The sequence below is a fragment of the Protopterus annectens genome, chromosome 3.part0, assembly GCF_019279795.1.
Source record: "Protopterus annectens isolate FY-2018-M chromosome 3.part0, PAN1.0, whole genome shotgun sequence".
NCBI lineage: Eukaryota > Metazoa > Chordata > Ceratodontiformes > Protopteridae > Protopterus > Protopterus annectens.
Window position 1 is genome coordinate 114,930,380 of NC_056731.1, and position 25,201 is coordinate 114,955,580.

Consider the following 25,201-nt stretch of genomic DNA (forward strand, 5'->3'; position numbering starts at 1 on the left):
TCACATCACTAGGGGAATTTAAGACAGTGCCCAGCTTGCAGTCATCTGCAAACTTGGTCAGCCACAGATCACTGGTTTTGGCTTGCACCTCAGAAAAGTATATCTCAAACAGTAGAGGCCCCAAGACAGATCCTTGGGGTACACCACTCATTATGGGTCTACTACTAGAGGTGGCTTCCCTATTTTGATTGAGTGGGTTCTATCAGTGAGCCAGTTAGCTACCCATCTGGTAACATATGGGTTGATGCCTAGCTGGGAGGGTTTATCTGTTATGCCCGAGTAGGGAATAGAGTCAAAGGCTTTGGCTAGGTCAGAGTAGGTGGTGTGCACTGTTCTCCCCTTGTCCATGGCTTTGGTGATTGTTTGAAAGAAGTCGACCAAGTTTAACAGGCACAATCTCCCTTTGACAAAACCAAACTGTGTGGGGTCAAGCATTTGGAGGTTGCTAATGTCCTTGTTTATAAGGTCTATGATAATGCATTCCATAGCCTTGCAGATCAGGCTAGTTAGGCTGATGGGCTTATAATTACCTGGGTCAGTGGATGCTCCACATTTTTGTAGGAGGATGACAGTGGCTGTCCTCCATTCAGCTGGGATGAAGCCGGTTCTCAGCCTTTGGTTGAATAGGGTGTTTAATGGAGCTGAGAACTCGAGCCTGAGTTCATGTAGGATACAGCCAGGGATGTTATCGGGTCCCATGGAGACTATATTTTTTGCCTTTGCGAGGGCTGTAAGGACCTGCTCTCTGGTGATGATGGGAAGGGGCAATTGCTGGGGATGTCCAGGTTTACTGATGGTGGGGACGGTGGTGGTGGGGGGGGGGTGAAGTTTTCACTGAACCTGTCTGCCAGCAGTTTGGCTATCTGCAGTTTTTCGGTGTATGGTGTCACTGACAACAAGTTCAGAGCAGATTTGGGTGTTGTTTTTGTGATTGCGGACATATGTGAAGAAGGCGTTGTGATTGTCCTTGGTAGATGTGGCCAATTTGGACTCGAAGTTAGCCTTAATGGATTTCACTAGTGACCTTATTTGCTTATTGAGACAAAGGAGAGATTGCTTCCAGCTTAGCACCTGCTCCTTCTTGGCACTGGACAGCAATTATGTTCTTCTGTTATAGAGTTTGTTTATTGCTGCTGTCCACCAGACAGATTTACTCTTCCTTGAGGAAGATGATTTGGTCCTGTCAGATATTGCTGAGTCCATACAGCTATGTAGGTGCTCATATAATTTGTTGGTGAAGGCCTGGACATTAGTGCTAGTTCCAACTGAAGGGATGGTGGCTGTGAAGCTGCTTATACCTGCTCTGAGGAGATTGTAGTCAGCTTTGGAAAAGTTTTTCCGTTTGACCCTGACAATGGGGGGTGGTCAAGGGAGACGGTGACTTCAAAAGTGATCACTTTATGGTCGGATCTTACCAAGGAGGATGACACTGTAGGAGTGCTACAGTGGCTACTCATTTTGGTTAGGACCAGGTCCAGGATATTTTCATCTCTTGTAGGGGTGTCGACCAGCTGATCCAATGCATTGGCATTGACAATGTCGAGGAATCTCTGGGCATTCATGTTTGGACTAGAATAGGTCTTCCACTCTATGGTTGGGTAGTTAAATTCATCCAGGATCAGGGTAGAGAGTTGAATCTTGATGGATTCAAGTAAGTCCAGATTGGTGGATTGGGTGTCCTGATTCATGGTTGGGGGTCTATAGCTAGCTATGATATGAAAAGGTGTTTTGTCAATAGTTAACTGCACTTGGAGTGTCTTCTGTGCATCATACAATTTGACCAGCCTGGAGGTGTATATGTCTTTGATACATATACATATATGATACATATATCTTTGATAAATATTGAAACTCCACCTCCTTTGGCTTTGTAGCCCTCCGTTTGGGGTCTAAAAGTATGGTAGGATGAGTAACCTGGTAAGGTTGGGATGCTGTCCACAGCTTTGAACCAGGTTTTAGTGACTGCACAAATGTCAGCATCCTCCAGGGCAAGGAATGCATGCAATGAGTGCAGTTTAATGCTAAGATTACTAGTGTTTAGCAGCATGACCTTTAATAAATGTAGTTTATAAGAATTTTTCATGTTGGTAATTTTGTGCTCATGACTTTGCCTAAAAAAGGCAGTACGGGGAAGGCAAGAGCCTTTGCCAGAAGTCTAAAGCCCAGGGGAGACAGATGAAGGCCTTCTCTGGCAAAGCATTGTGGTCTGTCAAGTCATGTCCTCCCAGGCTGTCAGGTACTGGATCCCCATGGAATGACACCAGAAACTAAGCCAATTGTTAAAGTCAGTCATTTTCTGTTTGTATTGAGGTATCATTCTAGGTGATGGTAGGATGCTGCTTAAGGCTAGGGACATACCTGCCTGGAACACATATTCAGCAGGCTCAATCATGTCTGTCTTCATATAGTCCAGAGAGGTACATCTCAAGTCATTCATACCAACATGGACTATGACAGAGTCATAACAGTAGCTGTTGTTAAGAGACTTGAGTGCATGTGTGATATGGTGGATTCTAGCACCTGACATGCAACTTACTATGACTTTCTCCTTGTCTAGCCTGGTGAGGGGCACATCTGTGTGTCTCACAATAGAGTTTCCTATGACTAGTATGTTGGGTTTGTGGTTGGGCCTTAGAGACTGTGAAACACAGACGTGTGTACTATGTGTGATGCTTGGTGCTGTGGGTTGTGATGTGCATGCGTGTGTTTGCTTTGGAGGTCTATTTTGTTTATGTATGATTTTCTTGAGAACCCCTGCATATGTAGGAGTGTGTTGTACAGATGTGGGTGGTGTTAGAGGTGTGGTGTTTGTAGTGTTTGTGCAGACAACCTTCTCAGTGCCAGATGTACTAGCTTGTAACTGAGACAGCAAGGATTCTAGGTTCTTAATGTGATTGCATCTTTCACATATTGTGTTCCTAGGTGATAGTAGTAGAAGGTTGTCTGTGTACATAAGGCAGTTGTTACACTGTCTCAGGATACCCATATCAACCAGACTAGCAGGAGAAACCATAAGAAATTGTCCATCCATGGTTATCAGAATCTGTGGAAGAGAGGTCAGGGATAGTAGAGTGGGTATTATCTGAGGAAAGTCCCTAAAGGTGTGAGTAGGGCTGGATAAAATGAATACAGTATGCAGACGAGGGCCTCACTCACACAGGAGTGCTGGTATGGGAAAAAATGCAACTGAGATACCTTGCAAAGGGTTAAAAAAGCACAGCGGCAGGGCACAGTGGGCAAACAAGCACAAATGCACACAAATGCTGGGTTTAAATACCACAAAAACAAAAGTAAAATGGAAACACTGGAATTGACCAATCAATCCTTGTCCCTGAGCTCTTAGCTCAACACCCTATGCCAGGCCAGTTCCAACCAATTCACTTACTTCCATTAAGTGTAGGCAGGCCCTGGCCAAGACAAGATGACGTAGCAGGAAACACAGGAATCACACAAATAGATCTGAATACAGCAAAACCTGTTACCAGACTATGCTAAAGATATTTAAACTCTGTTTAGGTCAATTTAACACAGGAGAAGAGATACACACTTAAATATAACAGTAGCAAACAAGACCAAACTGATTTAAACAAATTAACCAATTAACCAATAAAAAAGCTCAAAACTGAGCCCTGTTCCAGCAGTCTTCAATCAGACAAGTTCTAACTGCACATTCCTGCCACTAGAGTGTGGGGGAACTTTCTCCAAAAAAGATGGACTGGATTAATGCTCAATTTATACAGACAAAGCTAGATTCAGCAGGTCTGAATCTAGTCTGTGCTACAGCAAACAAAGCACACCAATTTCAGAAAGAAACAATTCAAATAAGAAGGCAGAATAAGCATTTAAGCAGCAATTCCAAGCTCAGAAGGGCAGAATCTACCCTCTCCTCCCACAAGAGTGCAGACCACAAACCTTCTTAATGTAAAATAAATGGCCTGAAGCCCAAGTGCTTAAACCAGAACTAAAACACTTTTAGAATAACAGACACTAAGCCTTCAACAAGCAACTCCCAACTTAGAAGGGTGTAAGCTACCTCTCCTTCCACAAGAGTGCAGACCACAAACCTTCGTAATATAAAACAACTGGCCTGAAGGCCAAGTGCTTAAACCAAAAGGCTTAGAATAACAGTTGCAATGTAATCACACTACTAAAATGCAGCAGAATAAATGCAATTGAGTACTTTTAAGAACAGGCAGCAAAAGCAAAATGAAGTAATAAAGTGGGAAGAAACACAAATACAGTAAAAGCAGATGAATAAAGTGCACTTTTTTCCCTTTTTTAGGTTAAATGGGTAGGGATGAAACGTAATAATTTAAGGTTGAGAACTAAGGGGGATGGGCCTTCCCAAATGATTTCTGTCTACTCAGTAGAATACGCTGATGAGATAGGACTGGGAGGAGTGTCCAAAATGAGATTTATAGTATGGGTGGGCAACTCAAAAGCCACCAAATTTAAGAACACAACAACGACTGGGCAGGTGGGAGGGAGAACTCTTAAAACTCCAACAGAACAGAAAAATTAAAACAAAACAAATGTAATACTAGAATAAGATACAAAATAGAAGTGATCAAACCTTAAATAAGTTACGTCCAGGTGGACACTTGGCCCAACCATTGTTACCAGCAGTTCAACCTGCCACTTAACCAAGTACATCACTCTGTACTGAATCAAATTATCACAGAAGGACTCTAGGAAGTATGTACATCTGCTGCTAAACACTTGGCCCAACCATTTTTACCAGCTGTTCATCCTGCTGCTTAACCAAGTAAAGTCTATGTACTGAACCAGCTTATCCCAGAAGGACTCAAGGAAGTATGTACATCTGCTGCTAATTTGTGTATTTTATTGCTTTTTAGGCCCAATTAGGTGTTCAGTGTGCTCCCCTGCCTGAATAGCCAGCAGCCAAGCCCTTACTCTACTGTATCTCTGCACTCCCTCTACATCCAGATCCCAGATTTACATTAGCTCCTATCTCACCTCAGCCTATCCAGTCCAGGGTCTGCCCAGGTGGGTTATAACCTGCATTTCTCCATTTGTCCACTAGATGGCAGTCTCTTACCACTAATCCTGACTACTTCTCTCACTACTGATTCTCTCTGTAAACTATAAATTGCCCGGTTTATTCTGTCTCACATATTTTACCACCTCTGTCCTTCTGACTATATGTTTCCCTACTCACCTCTCATCAACTACACAATCTGCTGATTGTTCCTGCTCTTCCTACTCTCATAGGTCCTGCTGTTCCTGCTATTACATTGTGCTCCTTTGCTTTTTTGCTCTCCACCCACCCCATCCCTTTTATAAACTAATCTGCATTTACTGTATTGTATCTCCTCCATCTCTCTCCTCCCCATTTCATCTTATATTCTAGCCTGCACATTTACTACTCTCCTCTGCCTAGCCCCACTTGGATTCTTTCCTGATTCTCTGAACCCTTCCATCTACTGAGATATCTGCTAATCTCGCTACTCCCCTTAGCCACTGATTGACAGCTGTTCCGGTTCCTACCTGCTTCCCCTATTCCCTGCTCCTCCCCTCTCCCCGACTACCTCCCAAACTTTTAAAACTCTCCCAACCTTTGGGCGCCATTTTAAACCCTGCTCACGTTCGGCTGCTGTGCGTTCTTGGAGCGTCTACTCCTTTAGTAAGTACAATGTTTGTTCCTACCTGCTTTTAACTGTTGTCTACTGCTAGATATCCTTGCATACCGAATGATATGTAAGTAATCCAACATGACTGCCTTCTGACTTCTGTCGTTTATTGTAATGTGTTGCTTACAGAAATAGTAATCCTTATTAACTTGGATTCTGCCTTTTGTTGCACAAGTGTTAATTGGATCGCCTCGTATCTATGCATATACAAACTAGCGGTTTGCTTTACTATGTTATACTAACATAATCAGTTGTGTAAGGTTATTATCTCTTTCATAGCCTCATTCTGTTGTTAGACGCTGTCGGGTTTGAGGGTTTACTTTTACTCTCCAAATGCTAGCTCTTGCATGTGCCGTGTTATATAGAATGTGTTGCTTATTGTAACAGGAATCCTTATTTAATTTGTATTCTGTCTTTTGTCCGCATGAGCGTTGCTTATTGAAACAAGTAATTCGTATAACTGGCATTCTGCCTTTGTCTGCACAGGCGTTAATTTGGAACGCCTCGTATCTATGTAGCATACACAACCCAGTTGTTTGGCTGCACTATTTTGTTATACTAACACAGAATCAGCTGTGTAAGACTGTCCCTTGCTTAGCCTTTAGCTGTTGTTAAACGCTATCGGGTTTAAAGGGTTTACTTTCACTCTGCATATGCTAGCTCTCGCACATGCCTTACTAAGTGCGTTGTATTGCATTTTACCACGCCGACTAGTTTAATTGTGCCTATAGGAAGCGCTCAGTTCTCCATTTTGTCCCTCTGTAAGTTTGCAATCCAGAGGCTAGTAATAGAATTATTGTATCTATTACTTTCCTAGCACTATACTTATGTATCTTTAGTTAACTGTAAAGAAGGCCATATCTGTCCTGTCTTCTCCAGACATTGCTTGGATGGTATAACCTTCTGGCCTATAGGTTTTGTCTTCAAACCGTGTGATACTGTGACTTGTACTATTGTTAGTTGCATTATATATTTTGGACTATAGGTTTTGTCTTCAAACCATGTGATACTGTGATTTTTACTATTGCTAGTTGCATTATATACTTTGATACTGTAAACTTTGACTATTCAAGTTATGTTTTTGTATCACTAATCTACAATTCCTCTCTCAACTTTTTTCTCCTGCTCTTCAGCTGCCCTGTCCCATCCTGAACTACCCACTTTGTTACGTCCAGGTGGACACTTGGCCCAACCATTGTTACCAGCAGTTCAACCTGCCACTTAACCAAGTACATCACTCTGTACTGAATCAAATTATCACAGAAGGACTCTAGGAAGTATGTACATCTGCTGCTAAACACTTGGCCCAACCATTTTTACCAGCTGTTCATCCTGCTGCTTAACCAAGTAAAGTCTATGTACTGAACCAGCTTATCCCAGAAGGACTCAAGGAAGTATGTACATCTGCTGCTAATTTGTGTATTTTATTGCTTTTAGGCCCAATTAGGTGTTCAGTGTGCTCCCCTGCCTGAATAGCCAGCAGCCAAGCCCTTACTCTACTGTATCTCTGCACTCCTCTACATCCAGATCCCAGATTTACATTAGCTCCTATCTCCCCTCAGCCTATCCAGTCCAGGGTCTGCCCAGGTGGGTTATAACCTGCATTTCTCCATTTGTCCACTAGATGGCAGTCTCTTACCACTAATCCTGACTACTTCTCTCACTACTGATTCTCTCTGTAAACTATAAATTGCCCGGTTTATTCTGTCTCACATATTTTACCACCTCTGTCCTTCTGACTATATGTCTCCCTACTCACCTCTCATCAACTACACAATCTGCTGATTGTTCCTGCTCTTCTCCTACTCTCCTTGTTTCTACCCGCTCCGTTCACCCTGCGGGCTCACTCCGCTCCCCTCCCTACCCCCAATTCCCACCCACCCCCAGGGGTCCTACCTTTATACTTCCCTAGACACACCCCCAACTAAACAGCAACCTATAACCTCTCTCCTACATATCCACCAATTAATTCCTCACTCCTTCAACCACACCCTCTCTTGAAACCACCCTCCTGTTGCCTGCAAACCTATAATCTCTAACCTCATACTCTATAAAAACATGCCCTTAACCCTTAAATATCTCTTTCCTCTTCTTCTCCTAAACATCCTACTTTACTACTACACCCTTACCTCCTATGAAAATCTCAAACTTTACCAAACTCCTACTTTAACCAAACATACTACAACTACACTTCCCTACCCAAACAATCACATATTAATATACTAGCTACCTGTCCTTACCTCCCCTCTCTACCATAAAGCCCACCACTACCAACTCACAACCTCCAAAAGACTCATTCTAATACCAGTCAAATATACAAAACCCCTGCAACCACCCCAAACTCTTTTACTTATATATGGAGATATCCACCCCAACCCTGGCCCCAATACCCTCCAAAATCAAAGCCTTCTAAAACAAACTACCAATTATTCTAACCCACCCTTTTCCTCTGACTCCCTCTATTGCTCATCTTAATATTCGTAGCATTAACAACAAAGTCACTCAACTCCATGCCTTAATTGATTTTTATGCCTTTGATATCATCTGTCTCACAGAAACCTGGCTTAAACCTAGTACCAAAGACAATGAGTTCACCCCCCCCAGGCTATAGTACCTTAAGACAAGACCGTCCTAATAAAAAAGGTGGAGGAGTGGCCCTCCTGTTCAAATCCCAACTTCAGGTGGCTTTAATTAACTCCTTCCCCCCCACACCAGGAAATGCTGAAATTCTTTCCACTAAACTCCAAATTAACAAAACCAAAGCTATAAACATAATATGTTCCTACATCCCCAGGCAAGAACATCCACACCCTGGAAAATATCCTAAGCTGGATTTCTAGCACCTTCCCCAGGAAACCATAATCCTAGGTGATTTTAATATCGACTGGAACTCCTGCATATCTCCCAAACCCACCACACACCTTAACCTCTTTAACTTTCATCAAACCATTAACTCCCCTACGAGAATACATAAATCCACCCACAAACAAACGATCCTAGACTGGATACTGACCAACAACAATCCCCTCTCCTATAAAACAGGTATACTCCTGACAATATTAGTGACCACCTCCTTACCTTTATCACCAAACAAAAATGCAACATTCCTAAACAAACTACTTATCGAACTAAATACAACAAAACAGCATTCAATCTAACATCCTTTCAAACTGAACTCAAAGAATATAACTGGTCAACTCTAAAATACCTCCCAATAGATGAAGCAGTAACGCATTTCAACAACACCTTCTTACAAATTCTAAACCAACATGCCCCATCCCGGTTAGTCAGAATCAGATCCAAAGCAGCTCCTTGGCTCTCTGTTATAACTAAACAAACTATGAGAGCGAGAAATAAATCATGGTCAAAATGGAGATCCACTAAAAGCCCTACTGACCATCAAACCTTCAAACATCTAAGAAACAAAACAAAGAAACTTGTCATCCTAGACAAAAAACTACAACTTTCAATACCAACAAAACCAAAACCAAAACCCAAAAAAATTCTGGTCAGGAATTAATAAACTACTCCACCCAGGCAACACCAAAACACCTACCCCAGCTAGCTTAGCACAAAAACAACCTAACATCATAGCCAATACCTTTAACAATTTCTTCTCTCAAACTGTAAACTCACTTGCAAGCACCATGACTCCACCCCCCTCCCTCCAAACTACCCCTATCCCTAATAATACCTATACACTAAAACTTGAAACCGTCTCAACTACCTATATACAGAAACTACTTTCTAAACTAAAACCCTGCACCCCCTCAGCTGACAAACTTCCAGCTGAATACCTTCAATTAGCTGCAAAAGAAATAGCCTACCCAGTATTCATCTTAATAAACAGAACCATAACAGAATCCAAAATTCCATCCTGCTGGAAAATCTCCCACATTATTCCACTCCATAAAGGTGGAAACTCTAATGAACTATCCAATTTTAGACCTATTGCCCTTCTATGCCTCTATCCAAAATAATGGAACGCTGTATTCACCATCAACTACTAAACTATCTCTTAAATAACAACCTGCTTGTAGACTCTCAACATGGTTTTAGACCCTACCACAGCACTACTACTGCCCTTCTCTCCTTCTCTGACACCATAAATAAAAATCGAAATAGAAACCTATTCTCATCTGCACTATTTCTGGACCTCTCAAAAGCATTTGATATGGTCAACCATCAACTTCTCCTTGATACCTTAAAATCTCTATCACTGGATTCTCAAGCATTACAGTGGTTCAACTCGTATTTGACTAATAGAAAACAAGCTGTCCTGTGGGACAGCCATCTATCCACTCAACTCCCTGTTACTATTGGTGTCCCACAAGGATCTATCCTAGGCCCCCTACTTTTCTCCATTTTCATCAATAATTTGCCCAATTCGCTACCAATATCCACATGCATACAATATGCAGATGATTCCACTCTCATCTGCTCTGCCTCTACCCCAGCAGAACTCCACTCCACTACCCAAGCAGTCTTCACTGCAGCAGAAAATTGGTTTCAACACATCTGTCTCCTCCTTAATCCAAAAAAAACCAAACTACTACTCTTTACCCCTACCTCTAAATCCACCCCTATCTCTTTTTCTATAACATCCTGTAATGGCACTATCATCAAACCTGACAACTGCACTAAACTCCTAGGCGTCACCATAGATAACCAGTTAAATTTTGACTGTCACATTGATTTAACTATCAAAACTGTCAATAAAAGATTGGTGCCCTATACAGGCTAAAGCCCTATCTCACTTCAACCTCCCGAGTAGCCCTGGCCCAAACTCACCTTATCTCTACACTAACTTACGCCTCCCCTCCTTCGTCAACTTATCTAAAAGCAATCTTCAGAAACTGAATACTGCCTACCACAGTATAGCCAGATTTGCCACTGGCTCACCTTTCCAAACTCACCACTGTCTTAACTTAAAGAAACTCAACTGGCTTGAACTCCGAACCTTATACTCCTACAACAACTAATCATCACTTTCAAAATTCTTCATTACCCTCCAATATACCCATACTAAATAAACTCATCACACCTTATAAAAATCTCAAGACACTCAGATCAGCCAACAAGCTACTAGTTACTACCTTGAAATCTCATAACAAATCAGGTGATTCCCTATTTGCAAACACTATCGGTTCTTACTGGAATAAACTTCCCATTGAACTGACCTCCCTAACATCTTGTCACCTTTTCAAAAACAGATAAAAAACCACCTACTAATTCACTGGCTATGCCCCTGCTCCAATCCTGACTGAGCATAGTACTGTTCATTACTATATACAGTCTGCTACTTGCACTTCTTTCCACTCCCTTTCTTACCTAGACTAACATCCTCAGCCCCCTTCACTTGACCTTCACTCTTTTCTCCTATCTTATTGCCTACTTCACCGTATAGCCATCCTCTCTCTATTTTCTTTCCAGCCATACCTAGACCATCTTTATCCTACTACCATAGCATGTCATCTCTATCCTGCTTCCTCACTCTCCTTTTCAACTTGACTTTCATAACATTTATCTATGTTAAAATACTTTTACCCTACGTAACCATATTCTATCCACAATTTCTGTCTATCTTTTCTACCCTTTTTCCCATAGCTTTACTACCTATATACCTGTTTACCTTCTAACTTGCTTTTTAATACTTGTTACCATCAGTTTCTTTCCCTCTGCTAACTACCTAATCTGTCTTCTAGCCTACTGACCGATGATTAAATTACTTAGCTTGACTACAGATATCCTTAACTCAACTTTATATTTTTGTGCCTGAGCTTAACTCCTCAGCTACATAATGTGAACTCTATTTGTTGCCTACTTAAATTAGTCCAGGCAAACTGTATTTTGTCTCTGTACATTTTTGTTTTTTGTTTTTAAAAAATTGATATATTTAGTAAAGTATTCCTCATGTATTGTCTTAGTCTGATAATGGAGCTTTTCTCCTCGGGCCTCTGCTGAAAATGGACATGTATCCAGCCAGACTAGCCCGGTTAACAAATGTAAAATAAATAAAAAAAAATAAATAAAGAGTTTCAAATCAAAATTAAATGCAGAGATGAGTGATACTTGGAGCAATGCAGACCACATAAACAATTCAGCTAACTACAGATATCTCTAAATAAAAGAGCAATGCTGTCTCCCAGCTCCTCTCATTACTTAACTGATGCTATTCACAGTTTGCAAAGGAATTCTTTGGTAACTTTTTTAACTGACCCAAGCCAAGAACTCTTAAAACTCCAACAGAACAGAAAACTTAAAACAAAACAAATGTAATACTAGAATAAGATACAAAATAGAAGTAATCAAACCTTATATAAAGAGCTTCAAATCAAAATTAAATGCAGAGATGAGTGATACTCAGAGAAAGTCACATCCCTTTAACCAATGAACTATTACCAGAGATGATATTCAAACCTTGCATCTTGTGCATGGGAGGTAAATATCTTAACCATTGTGCCAATGGCTCTTTTAACTCCCCCCTTCCAGCAGTGACATATTGCAACAGTGTACATTAGAACATCCACTGTTATGAAAGTTTACTTACACAACTGTACGCTTTCATAATGAACAAAGAGAAGAGACTTGAACAGGTTTGTCTAATCACAAGACCCTGGCAGTTTATTTTAAATGTAAATGAAAAAGAGCTGAGGCAGGAAAATTAATTTTAAGTATGGATTCAGGTAATGATGAATTGTGATAATAAGGTGTATTTTCTATAGTTTCATAAGGATTAGAGAATATCAGGCCATTTTATCATTCTTTGAATGATAAATGTAAGCACATCATCCACTAAGCTGTTTACAATTGAGCTAACTTCCAAATGTGTAGGAACAAGCCATCATCTCTTATCCACCATATTAGAGAACACCCCCAAGCAAGCCCTAAGCACACTGTGTCCCCCCTCCCAGCAGTGACATATCTCGAGCCCTGCAAAGTACCACTTCTATTTGGAAGCTTTCTTTCAATCCTTAAAAGTATTACTCTCATAACAGCTGTGACCACATATAATTAAAACACATATCATTAGTAGTAGCAGATTAATGAATATGAATGTCTGATTGTCACTATAAATGACTATGACATTCTGCAGCTAATGGAGAGAAACACTTACCACTAACACTGGTGCACGTGTAAATTTCAATTTAAAGCATGCAGCTCTACCAGCAAGACTGCCCTATGTGCAGAGGCCTGCACTTGAGGGAAACCTTTGCAGTAGTGTAATCTAAGAATCAGAAATTCTATCACAAGTGGGAAAATGGCCATGTTAAGGTTTCCTACTTACAATCAATCTTTCTGAATTTCTCTCTCTTTTGTAACTCTGGACTTATGTGATCAAGAATTATAACATACAGTCAAGAATGGTGAAATCGCACTTAGACTAAACTACATGAAAACTGACTTACTGTTGCTTTCCTTGCTATATATTATTAAACTGCTGTTTTATGGATATGCAAGTAGATTCCTTAATTTTAGTCAGACAAAAATGTGGATTTGATAAGGAGAGTGATAGAAACTGAGGTGATAGCAGAATAATCATTTGTGCAGTTTTCCAGTGGCCTTGGACGTATGGAACAAACATGCTCACGAAGTAAAAGTATTTTCTGCAATTTCAGTGATGCAATACCTAATGGTATGAAGCTAATTTCATAAATGGTCTCCACCACTTAACATCCTTTATCTTAAATGGTTGCAGCATGTCTTCTAAACAGCAGAGAAGGACTTTATTCTTACAGCCTACTTGATTAATAAAAATTCTTGTAGGTTAGACTCAATCTCAGATCTGGAAGAAAACTAATAATGGGATGTTAACAAAGCTGTAGGAAAAGTGGGTTAAAAGGCATGGATGCCCAATTTGCAGTCTGCTAGAGGGTATGGCCAGCAGTGTAGAAGTGCTAATTAGTCCCTGCACGCAATACTGGAAATCATTTGCACAGCTGCAACTATGACCGCAACTGGTTAAATGACAGTCAGTCAATGTTTGTGTGTTAGGAATTGTAGCAAACAGGAAGTATAGCTCTTTACTACAGTTTAGCAAAAGTGTTTGACACAGTTTAGCAAAGAAATGTTACACACACACACACACACACACACACACACACACACACACACACACACACACACACACACACACACACACACACGCACACACGCACACACACACACACATATTTATATATATGTGTGTGTGTGTGTGTGTGTGTGTGTGTGTATATATATATATATATATATATATATATATATATATATATATATATATATATATATATATATATATGTGTATATATACATATGTGTGTATATATATATATATATATATATATATATATATATATATATATATATATAAAAATATATATATATATATATATATATATATATATATATATATATATATATATATATATATATATATATATATATATATATATATATATATATATATATATATATATATATATATAGATATATATACTCAAAGATATATATATATATATATATATATAGATATATATATATATATATATATATATATATATATATATGGGATCCGTACAGATCCCCGAAGACGAAATCACCAAAACTAATTTCGGTTTGGCATACTTGCATGAAAGTGCTTTTCACAGAAGAAGCACTTTTGCGTAAGTATGCCTGTTTGCGAGACCGCACTATGGTGTTGATAAGGGAACATTCCCTTTTCCTTACTGTAGTGTGGTCTCGCAATGAGAATATTAAAGTAGGGGGGGTGTGGGGGGTGCAGGGGGGGCGAAGCCCCTCAGCATAAACATAGATTTCTTTCTTTTCTTTTTTTTAACATATATTAATGAAAGCGCTTTTGCGGTGAAAGCGCTTTTGCTAATATATGTTCGGTGATTATGGATTCGGGACTTTACACATTCGTGCATATGTCCTAGATCCATATATATATATATATATATATATATATATATATATATATATATATATATATACACACACATGCATTTGATCGGCTGGTGGATGGTCAATCGGGTATTGTCGAAAGCAGTGCAGCAAAATCTCAAAAAATCGATTGCAAGAGTTGCAAATCGCAAAATATCACCCCCTTTTTGACCCATGGTAGTGCTCATTTAGGTGGTAGATCCGTCGGAAATGTTGAATTCTGTGTTGTTTACGATATTCCGACCAACCATTCGGCATTATGAGATTTGCGCATATAAGTCGGTGTTATACCTGATTGAACAATGTGCACTCAATCAAATGAATGTAAACTATATTTGTATATATGTGTGTGTGTGTGTGTGTGTGTGTGTATATATATATATATATATATATATATATATATATATATGTATGTATATATATATATATATATATATATATATATATATGTATATATATATATATATATATATATATATATATATATATATATATATATATATATATATATATATATATATATATATATATATAGTTCTTTGTGTAGCTTGGCAACCCTTGTTTACTTATTTTTTTTTTATTTGGCTTAAGTGACAGTCAAGTAAACTGTAACCTTCAGTCTGTGGTGGGGGACTGAAATGGAGAAATGCCAAGGTGCCATCCAACCGTGCTCCCTGTTAACATATTCTTTATTATCAATGAAATGCTGTAATGGCTTCTAACTTCTGCACCTATGTTTAATAATAGGCTCTGTCCATACAACTGTAATATGTCTACTGTGTTATTGATACAACTCATATGTGTTTAAGTCTATCTTCACAATAAATATGTAATCATTTTAAGGATTTTTGTACATCAAAACCCATAAGATGTCTCTTCTGGATGCTGACAGTTTTTCATCATAATAATTACCATTTTCAACTTCATTGTATGAAAGTTCTTTGTTTAGGACCTTACCTGTATTCAGTTATTTTCACTTCTGAAACATAAGTGAATTGCATTTAAACATGTAATACATGTTTTATTATTACAGGTGCACCAGCTGTTGATATATTAAATGCACCAGTGAACTCAATGGACCATCCGTACTTAAAGACATATGGAGGACATCATGACAGGCAAGCATTAACAAATGGTAAGCTGATGTGCAATTCTAGTAGTCCCAGAATTAAACATGAACTTAACTACAATGCCTGTAGAATACTAGCTATCTGGACAATGGCAGCATTGTCTAATATGAAACAATGATTTAGAACTTGTGTGACAGAAGGCCCAAGTCTTACTGGCACTGCACAGCCTTTTGTGCGATATCAGAACTACACTGATTGCAGATAAGGGCAGCTATGTATGCCCTGACTATCCTTTGCCAAGCTTATTTTGTACTATACAGTCTCACCCTAATGAATTATCCAACCTTCTTATTGTTGACTGTTTGGCCTGCGTATTGTACCTTGAATCCTGCCTGTATGCTTACATGTACCATCTCTTCTTTGCACAGTTCCGTTTATCACTATCCTTTTTGAAAAGAAAGGTTTCTGGCATCATCTTCTGTTTATCATTCAACACTTTTATCTTGCTTCACTTTCAAATAAATTCTTCTTCTTTGAAAGATGTCACTATTTTGTATCCTTTCTTTTGAAATATAACTATCTGATCCCCACATTTCATCTCCTTCCTTCCTAAAGGAATATCCTTGACAACTAGTTAACATTCCAGTATCCTAGTATGAAAGGCCAAATAAAAAATACTTCCCACTTGTTCTCACATGTAATCGTGCACAAAATCCACCATACACAAGCAGATAGAGTGAACACGGATCAACTTTAATTCCAAGTAAGCGCTTTCATTCTATCTATTTCCCATCTATGTGGTCCCATTAACAAAGCCATTACCTTCTCACATATATATATTTTTTATATATATATATATATATATATATATATATATATACATATTTTTATATATATATATATATATATATATATATATATATATATATACATATTTTTTATATATATATATATATATACATTTTTTATATGTATACATCTCTTATATATATTTTCACATATATTTTTAATATATATTTGTACTTAGAACATTTTGTATTTACTGACTATTCAGGCATTAGTATAGGTATAGTTCTACAATACCCATTTAGCATTTTATTCATTGGGCTATGTTTTCACTCCCATACTAGAATATAGGTATTTAAGATCATTAGTTTATAAATATGTATATATAAACATACATTTTATGCTTGTTATATTAACTTTATATTATCGGTTTTAATGGTTCTAATTATGTGTCATATGCACTTTATGCAATTTAATGCAGCGCTTAAAGCCATTTTTAATTTGTTTTTAACTAACCAATAAGATTGCTTAGCTGTGTATTTAAACTGTTATGTTATAGTTTGGAATGAAAAGTCTGAAGAAGCCTACGGGTGAAAGCGCTTACTTGGAATTAAAGTTGATCCGTGTTCACTCTATCTGCTTGTGTATGGTGGATTTTGTGCACGATTACATGTGAGAACAAGTGGGAAGTATTTTTTATTTGGCCTTTCATACCAGCATACTCTTTGATATTTACGCTTTATTTTATACTTTGCTGGTTGAACCCTTCACCTTGCTGGTTGAACCTTGGATATTTTATTCCAGTATTCTAATTCACTGTGCAGGTGAAATAAGAACTATGAGTACTCCTTTTGCTTCTTGTATTCATGTGGTCTGTCCTTCATAAAGCAGTTTTGGAAAAAAGTGGAGGATGTTCATCTTCACTCAAGCAGCTCACTAATTTTACCTTGGCATTTTTTCTATCCAAACATAATTATTATGTGACGCCTCCTAATGTTTATTTTGCTTGTATTCTGAAAATATATGTTGCATGTGTATTAGAAGGCAGGTTTCTGTTTCATTGAGATGTCTGTTGCATTCATCATCTGGCTTAACTTTATGACAGTGGGCACATTGTGCTGCCCAGCTTGCCTTAATACTCAAGAGTCTTTTCATCAATGTGAAGAAGTTGCATGTTTTTTCACATAAGGTTGCCAAGATCAGACAGTGCCTCCCTCAGAGTGCACCCATAGCTTGCTATGATGTGTCCTGTGCTGATGACCTTGCCTTTTGCTGGACTGAACCTGGTTATGTCAACTAGGATAACATCATGAATGTGATTCCACCATTCTGCACTACCTATTGTGGCTGGATCCTGATCCACCTAGCTTGTAAAGCCTTGTATATATTCACTGGAACCATTTATTCTTTGGGTTGTTAAGTCCTCTTTGAGATTTTTTTAACAATTATGAAAGAAACTCTTGACTATTCCTATTCTTGTAACACCTAATTTATAATTAATATTCTGAAAATGTGTTACCAGGTGTGTAATATTCTTTGTAGAAGTAAGCATATTGAGGAAAGTGGTATAGGTTGAGATGAATCCATATTTAACAGTTCTTGATCTTTTTGATCCAAGCCGCTCTGATTTTAGATCAAGCAAAGTGCCGAGACAACTTTTATTTCTGATTTTAGTGACCTGTGACCTCCTTATGGTCCATGATATATCCCATCTTGATTCTTGATTCTTTTCAATGTACTATGAACTACTGCACCCTGGATCATGGTATCTTTAGTGAGCACCTAAAATCATTGCCGTTTCACTGGCACCATACTCATCTGGTTTGCATTTTACCTTTTAGGCTCCTCACAGTCAGTAGTTTCAAAATTTAGTTCCTCTGGCAACCATCCTCTGGAGTATAGGATGTTACAAAGCCTGATCTTGGTACCACATTGTTCATGATGTATATGCTGCTCCTTAGGGATGTCATTTCAGGGAGGGAAATTGTTTATCAGTCATATGACAATGTTATTCAGCCTTAACTTTGTTTCATTTAGGAGTATACCAGACTTTACCAGTCTTGAAGAATGTTTGGAGAAATTCATTCAATGGATGCCTGAAAGATGGATACAGCTGAACCTGCCTAAGACTGAGGCAGTACTGGTGCATACCATTCTTCATCCATCTCATCTTTCTCTTTCCCACTCCTCCTTTGTATATCTAGAGAATCGATTGGAATTTCTTTTTCAGGTCCATGCTCTGGGCATGATTCTTGATTACATATTCTCAATGAAGAGCCATGTGCCAGCTGTTGTTAAGATATAATACCATCTAAAGAATATTGCACAAATTAAAAACCATATTCTACCACTGAATCATACAGCTGTGGTTTATGCACTGCTAGCTACTTGTTGGACTATTAGTGCTCTCTACTATGTGTTTTCTGATGGGGTCTTGGCACATTTGCAGAAAGTGAAAACTTCCAATACAAGAGTATTGACTGGGGGTTTCTTGGTGAAGTCACACCACTCTTTTACTGAGGGATTTATTTTGGCATCTAGTTACTTCCAAGTATGTGTTTATGACTCTTCTTCTCACCATTCTTGTACCAAACAACCTGGTTCCTGTTCATTTGAAGGAGATTCTGGTTTTCTTTATTCTGGCAAGATCTCTCAGGTCATCAGGAGAGGAGTTGCTGGCTAGTTATTCTGAGAAAGTTTGTAGAATGTTCTGGCATATGCCTTTTTGTCTTTGTCTTCTGTCCTTTGAAATGAGCTCCTGTCCACATTTCAGACACGAGGGTCACTGGCCTCCTTTAGGAAGTCCCTGCAGTACCATCTCTTTAGGAGTGCCTGTTAAAATATAAACTGGAAGCCATTTTTAGTTTTAATAGAACATTTTAATATTTTAACCATGTTTTGCCATATTTATTTATTATTGCTGTCTGTGCAAGAGACTGTAATGTCTTTTATTCTTATATTTTGCACAGTGCTTAAATTATTTTAGCATTTTAATACAATGAATGCACACATTCATACATGAATAAATAAATGTATGATGGAACTGTAACTTTTTATTGATTCTTGATCACATCAAGGTCAACATTTTTAGAAATGACTGGACTTCTAGAGTATCCTGTGCCAGTGGCATAGAGGGGTTAAGCCCTGACTGCAGCCCAGGTGATCAAGGATTGACTAGTGGGCAAACCTTCTAGATTACTGTTTTTCTGTATCTTGTCATATGTCAGGGCATCACACTTTAATTTAACCATCATTGGAATGAGTACTTCAGTTCCTCAAGGCTGTAAATTTTCCTTGGCTTTTGTTTGTGATTTTAATAAGGCTGTAGAGTAGTGTTCTGCAGTTTTTTAAAACGGTAGATGGATAATCCCAACACATTTCATTTTCTGGATGAGAGGAATGCTGCCAGAAATAAATTTATTCAAAAGGAAAGTTGAGAATAGTCTGTGATGCTTGGTGTTAGAAACATTGTATGTGTCAATACTGACTGCTAGCTCACAGGGGAGTAATAATATAGAATTAAGATATGGCTGTATAGTATGCCTTGTGGGTATATTGAGTGCCCTTTTTAAAGGAAAGACTGTGAAAAATCGATTGTTAGTCTGTGATATCCTTTGCACAACCATTTGTTATACGAAGAGATTAATGCATAATGGATGTAAAACATAGTTTTCTGTACAGAGCTGTGACACTTTGCTTTGCGTTTTATCATGATGAGGAAGTAAGACAGAAAAATTTAAATTGACTATCTTGTTCTTTTGAATACAAAAGGTGAGACACCCTGTTAGGAACATATAGGTGTTCTGTGGTGATTCACATTATTCTGCAGTAACCCAGTTGGGAAGGTTACACAAAACAGCATGTAGATAACTGTATTAAAAGTGCTATTACTGTATACTTCTAATATTTATTTCCTTTCTCTTGTTTGCCCAGCTGACAGTGAAAGCCTCACTGCTTAACACCGTATACAAATTGCTGCATATGGGGAATGGGGACATATTTATTGACTGATGCTGTGACCTTCTTTTGTGCTTTAAAGTGACAGAAAAGTAATATATACTAGTTTAAAATGATTCTGAAGATCAGTATTTGCTATTATAGTACAGAATAGAAAAAGGACTGCACATACATTGTAAGAAAGAAAATGACAGTGACTTTTGTTTGAAGTTCACGGTGCAAGACTCATTCCTCATTAATATTGATAATAAATACACTGTAACTGTATTTCATTTCACTGCTTAGTTCAACTTTTCATTTCAGTAGTACTTATCTATGTCAGCACATCTATTTAAAGTTTGCATTCTAACTTTATGGTATTGCCACTGCTTAGTGTAGCTGCTAATTCACTAGTACTTATTGGCAGATCTGTTTGAAGCTTTATTCATTTGCATACTGATTAACAGAAAACCTTACTGGAAAAACACATTGTGCTTGTGCATGCATAAATGCTAATGCAAGAAATGCAGCAAGTTCACTAGTCCCATTCATATCTACCACATGATTTATTTTCATAATGTTCCAGTGTCTTCAGAGGACCATGAGCTGTATAGTTTGTTTTGATCAGGGTATATTCATTCATCTGTTTGAAATATGAAAACAAAAAAAAAAAAAAAAAAAGAAAACATTTTTGGTGGGAGACTCAAAATATCCTGTTCCCCAGGTCTGATCTAAATAGAATCACAAAGCTGTAATGCCCTATGGAGATGTGGAGGTCATTCTTGATCAGCAACACTATGGCTAGTTAGTATGCTGGTCACTGTTTGGCATATATCACATTCACATGAAGCAGTGGAATAGTTCCAGTAAAGGAGACAACCCATGAAAGACTATAGGTGGCATATTTGTATAGTGTATACAGTGATTCATGGCTGCCTAGTATGTTGTTTAACACACACGCACACGCACACACACACACACACACACACACACACACACACACACACACACACACACACACACACACACACGATAGCCACTGATTATATCTGTGGAAAGCATGGTTCAGTGTACCTCTGTGGAATCACTGCTGACAGTGACATGTGATGCAGAGGCCTGTTATCATTGGTAGCCTGTTATACTGTATATCTTATTGTTTTCCTGGCCTCTTGCTGCGTTTTATGTTATGATAAAGGATATTTAACACATATATTATCAACAGTTTTTTTTAAACTTAGCTTCAAGGAATGGGGTATAAAGTATTAAATAAGAGCAACCAAAGGAGAGGCAGATAAGCGAAATGTTACTGTTTATACTAATGCTAGAATTATTCTTCTCTATATTTTCTAAATGCTGTGTTTCTACTAATGTCTGATAGTACCTCATGTGAAACTTGAGGTACTTGGTTTTTATTTTGGAATTATTTGTTTCTCACAAAGGCCTGTTTTCTTTTTCAGTCTTAGTTTTAATGCACTCGCTTTCTCTTACACAGTATATTCATATTTATTTGCAAGACTTGTAAGGAGGCACTGTTCCGTTTTGTTAGTCTTCTGTCACAAAGCCCAGAACTTCCAATTTTGACTAGCTGCAGGGACTGAGCCATGCACTATACCTTAATGATGTACTGCATTCAGATCCAAGATCTTCTGATTCTCCCCATTTAAAAACATTAGGTCCAAGACTGCTATTTCTCAAACAAGGTTTTAGTGCCAGCTGTCTAAGTGTTTCTCCTTGTAGGCTGTTATGAATGACCCTGCTCTTAAATGTGACTATAGCCAAGGTGTTTTAGTTTACATCTGACATATTAAGGTCCCCCATGAGCAATGCATCCCTTTTTTCATATGAAACTCTTGCAGCAGTGTTATAACAAATGAACTTCTACCTAAAGATGTCAATCATTCTGGCCTAATTTTTAAGAAGCCATTCCCCAGTGAGGATAATCTCTTTTCATACTGCTTCTATTCCAGCATCATGTAGCACATACCAGATGTAAAAACAATTTAACTCTGACAAAACCATTAGCTGTATGAATAAACTTTCCATTTGCAAGTGTATTTGTTGTTTTGGTCTACTTCACACATAGTAATTTTTCTGTTTTGCTATACTGTGAGAAAACAATTATTAAGTGTGGTAATTTCATTGGATGAAAGCTTTACTTGCAGTTACTTCCCCAGTAAAGTCAAATAATAAATTTGGTTGTGGTAGACAAAAATAGTTCCTGAATACTCTCACTGTCAGTAAGTATTTCTGCCTTTGGGAAGCTGCATGGTACTGATAACCGAACACTGCAAGAGATTTAACAAAGGCTCAATATAAGGTCACACATCTGCACCTGTATCACTGACATGCACTTTAAGAAGTTGAGATGATGAATGGAGCTCTCTACTACTTTCATAAGAAGCCATCTCTGAAGTGTTGCCTTCTTTTTATTTGCTACCTAAATGGTTTACTTTCCCTAAACATACATAAAAGAAAAAAATATCTATGAAGCACATATACTAGATGGAAACAGTCCTTTGAAATAATGGTCATAATGAAAAAGCATCTTTTAGTCTGGCTTTTCATACCTACTTTAATGCTTTCTTAAAGCAACCGAAATCCATATAAAGTGGATATAAAAAGTGTACACACCCCTGTTAAAATGCCAGGTTTTTGTGATATTAAAAAATGAGACCACAATAAATCATTTCAAAACTTTTCCCACCTTTAATGTGACCTATAACCTGTACAATTCAATTGAAAAACAAACAAATCTGTTAGAGGAAAAAGTATAAAAACTAAAAAAGTACAATAAACTGTTTGCATACGTGTGCACACCCTTAAATTAATACTTTGTTAAAGCACCTTTTGATTTAATTATAGCATTCAGTCTTCTTGGGTAGGAGTCTATCAGCATGGCACATCTTGACTTGGCAATATTTGCCCGCTCTTCCTTGCAAAAGCACTCCAAATATGTCAGATTGCAAGGGCATCTCTTGTGCACAGCCTTCTTCAGGTCACCCCACAGATTTTCTGTTGGATTTAGGTCTGGGCTCTGGCTGGGCCATTCCAAAACTGTAATTTTCTTCTGGTGAAGCCATTCTTTTGTTGATTTGGATGTATGCTTGGGGTCATTGTTATGTTGAAAGGTGAAATTCCTCTTTATCTTCAGCTTTCTAGTAGACGCCTGAAGATTTTGGGCCAAAAGTGACTAGTGTTTGGAACTGTTCACAATTCCCTCCACCTTGACTAAAGCCCCAGTGCCAACTGAAGAAAAGCAACCCCAAAGCATGACACTGCCACCACCATGCTTTACTGTGTTGATGGTGTTCTTTTGGTGATGCAAAGTGTTGTTTTTGTGCCAAAAATACCTTTTGGAATTGTGGCCAAAAAATTCAACCTTGGTTTCATTGGTTTCATAAGACCATAATACATTTTCCCACGTGCTTTTGGGAGACTTGATGTGTTGTTTTGAAAATTTTAGCTGAGCCTAGATATTTTTCTGTGTAAGAAAAGGCTTTCTTCTTGCAACCTTACCCAATAGCCCAGACATATGGAGAATACGGGAGATTGTTGTCACATGTAGTACACAACTAATACTTGCCAGAGATTCCTGCAGCTCCTTCACTGTTGCTGTAGATCTCTTGGCAGCTTCCCTGACCAGATGTAATGGGATCCTATCTCGCCTACATTCATAACTGATGGGTTACTCGGCCACTATACACTAGAACGAAGTCTCTCATTGGCTGGGCTACCCCTTATCCCATAGTGCACCACGCCTGCTTCCCCAGATCTCGTTTGCCGCTTTTCTAGCTGGACGTGGTCTCGACTTGGCTGAAGCTAAGTGTTTTTTCTTGACCTTTTGGTTTTTTTGGACTAGGGTTTCTGTCAGAATTTAAACAAACAGCTGTTTTAACAGCTTTGTGAGCGTTTGTGGTCAGTTTGGTGTAAAATTAAATTTTATTCTTTTCGCGCTACTAGTGTACTGGGCAAGGCCCATTTAAGTTAGAGGGCCTTTGCCCTTATTGTATGTTTATCTAATTTTCTTGTTGTGTGACTGAAATAGTTTTCGGGCTAAGCCCGTTTAAGTTAGAGGGCTTTAGCCCACGTAGTTCCTTTCTCTGTGTTTTTGACCTGTTGTGTCGGGCTAAGCCCGTTTAAGTTAGAGGGCTTTAGCCCATACATTAGTTACTGTTTTTTTCTAGCTATCAGTTACCTGTTTTTTCTACTGAAAATGTCTAAGGAGCAAAAATCAGGGTTCAAAAAGTGTGCTAAATGTAGTTATAAAATGTCTATTACAGACAGCCATGCTGTCTGTGTGTACTGTTTAGGGCCTAAACATTTACAGGATACTTGCAGTGTGTGTCACGCTTTTTCCTCCAGGGTTCTCCAGGAGAGAAAAAACAAGCTGATACTTAGAGGTCTGATTAAGCCTTCATTTGAGGAAGCTTTGGCTTCATCTCCAGCTTCTAAAAAGAAGAGATCATCGGCTCCGACCAGTCCGTCGGGCCCGACACCTAATAAGCATAGATCGTCGGCTCTGACCAGTCCATCAGACCCGACAGCTAAGAAACAAGGGTCGACTTCTTCTTCCTCAGCTCCAATGGCCTCGGAGCCGATGGCTGAAGGGTCTGCCTCGGTGCTTCTTCCCTCGGCTCCATTGGTGTTGGAGCCGCAGGTTGGTGCATCGAGAGGCCAATCACCTACTTCGGCTCCTTTAGTCTCGGAGCCGTTGGAGGTGTGCAGCTCAGACTCTTCCCCCTCGGCTCCGGTCGGCGCCGACACTGTTGCAAACAGTCCCGGTCTCGGGTCCGATAGTGCTGGAACCCTTTCGGAGCCGATCCCCTGCTTTAT

At 38.6% G+C, this 25,201-nt stretch overlaps 1 protein-coding gene across 1 annotated transcript in view; it reads left to right on the forward strand.

Annotated features, from left to right (window-relative positions):
- Positions 1-25,201, forward strand: part of FAM221A (family with sequence similarity 221 member A) — a 414,642-nt gene that overhangs the window by 286,884 nt on the left and 102,557 nt on the right. The window contains exon 5 of the mRNA XM_044064624.1: positions 15,610-15,711. Coding sequence (XP_043920559.1) covers positions 15,610-15,711 — 102 coding nt within the window. The remainder of the gene's footprint in view (positions 1-15,609; positions 15,712-25,201) is intronic.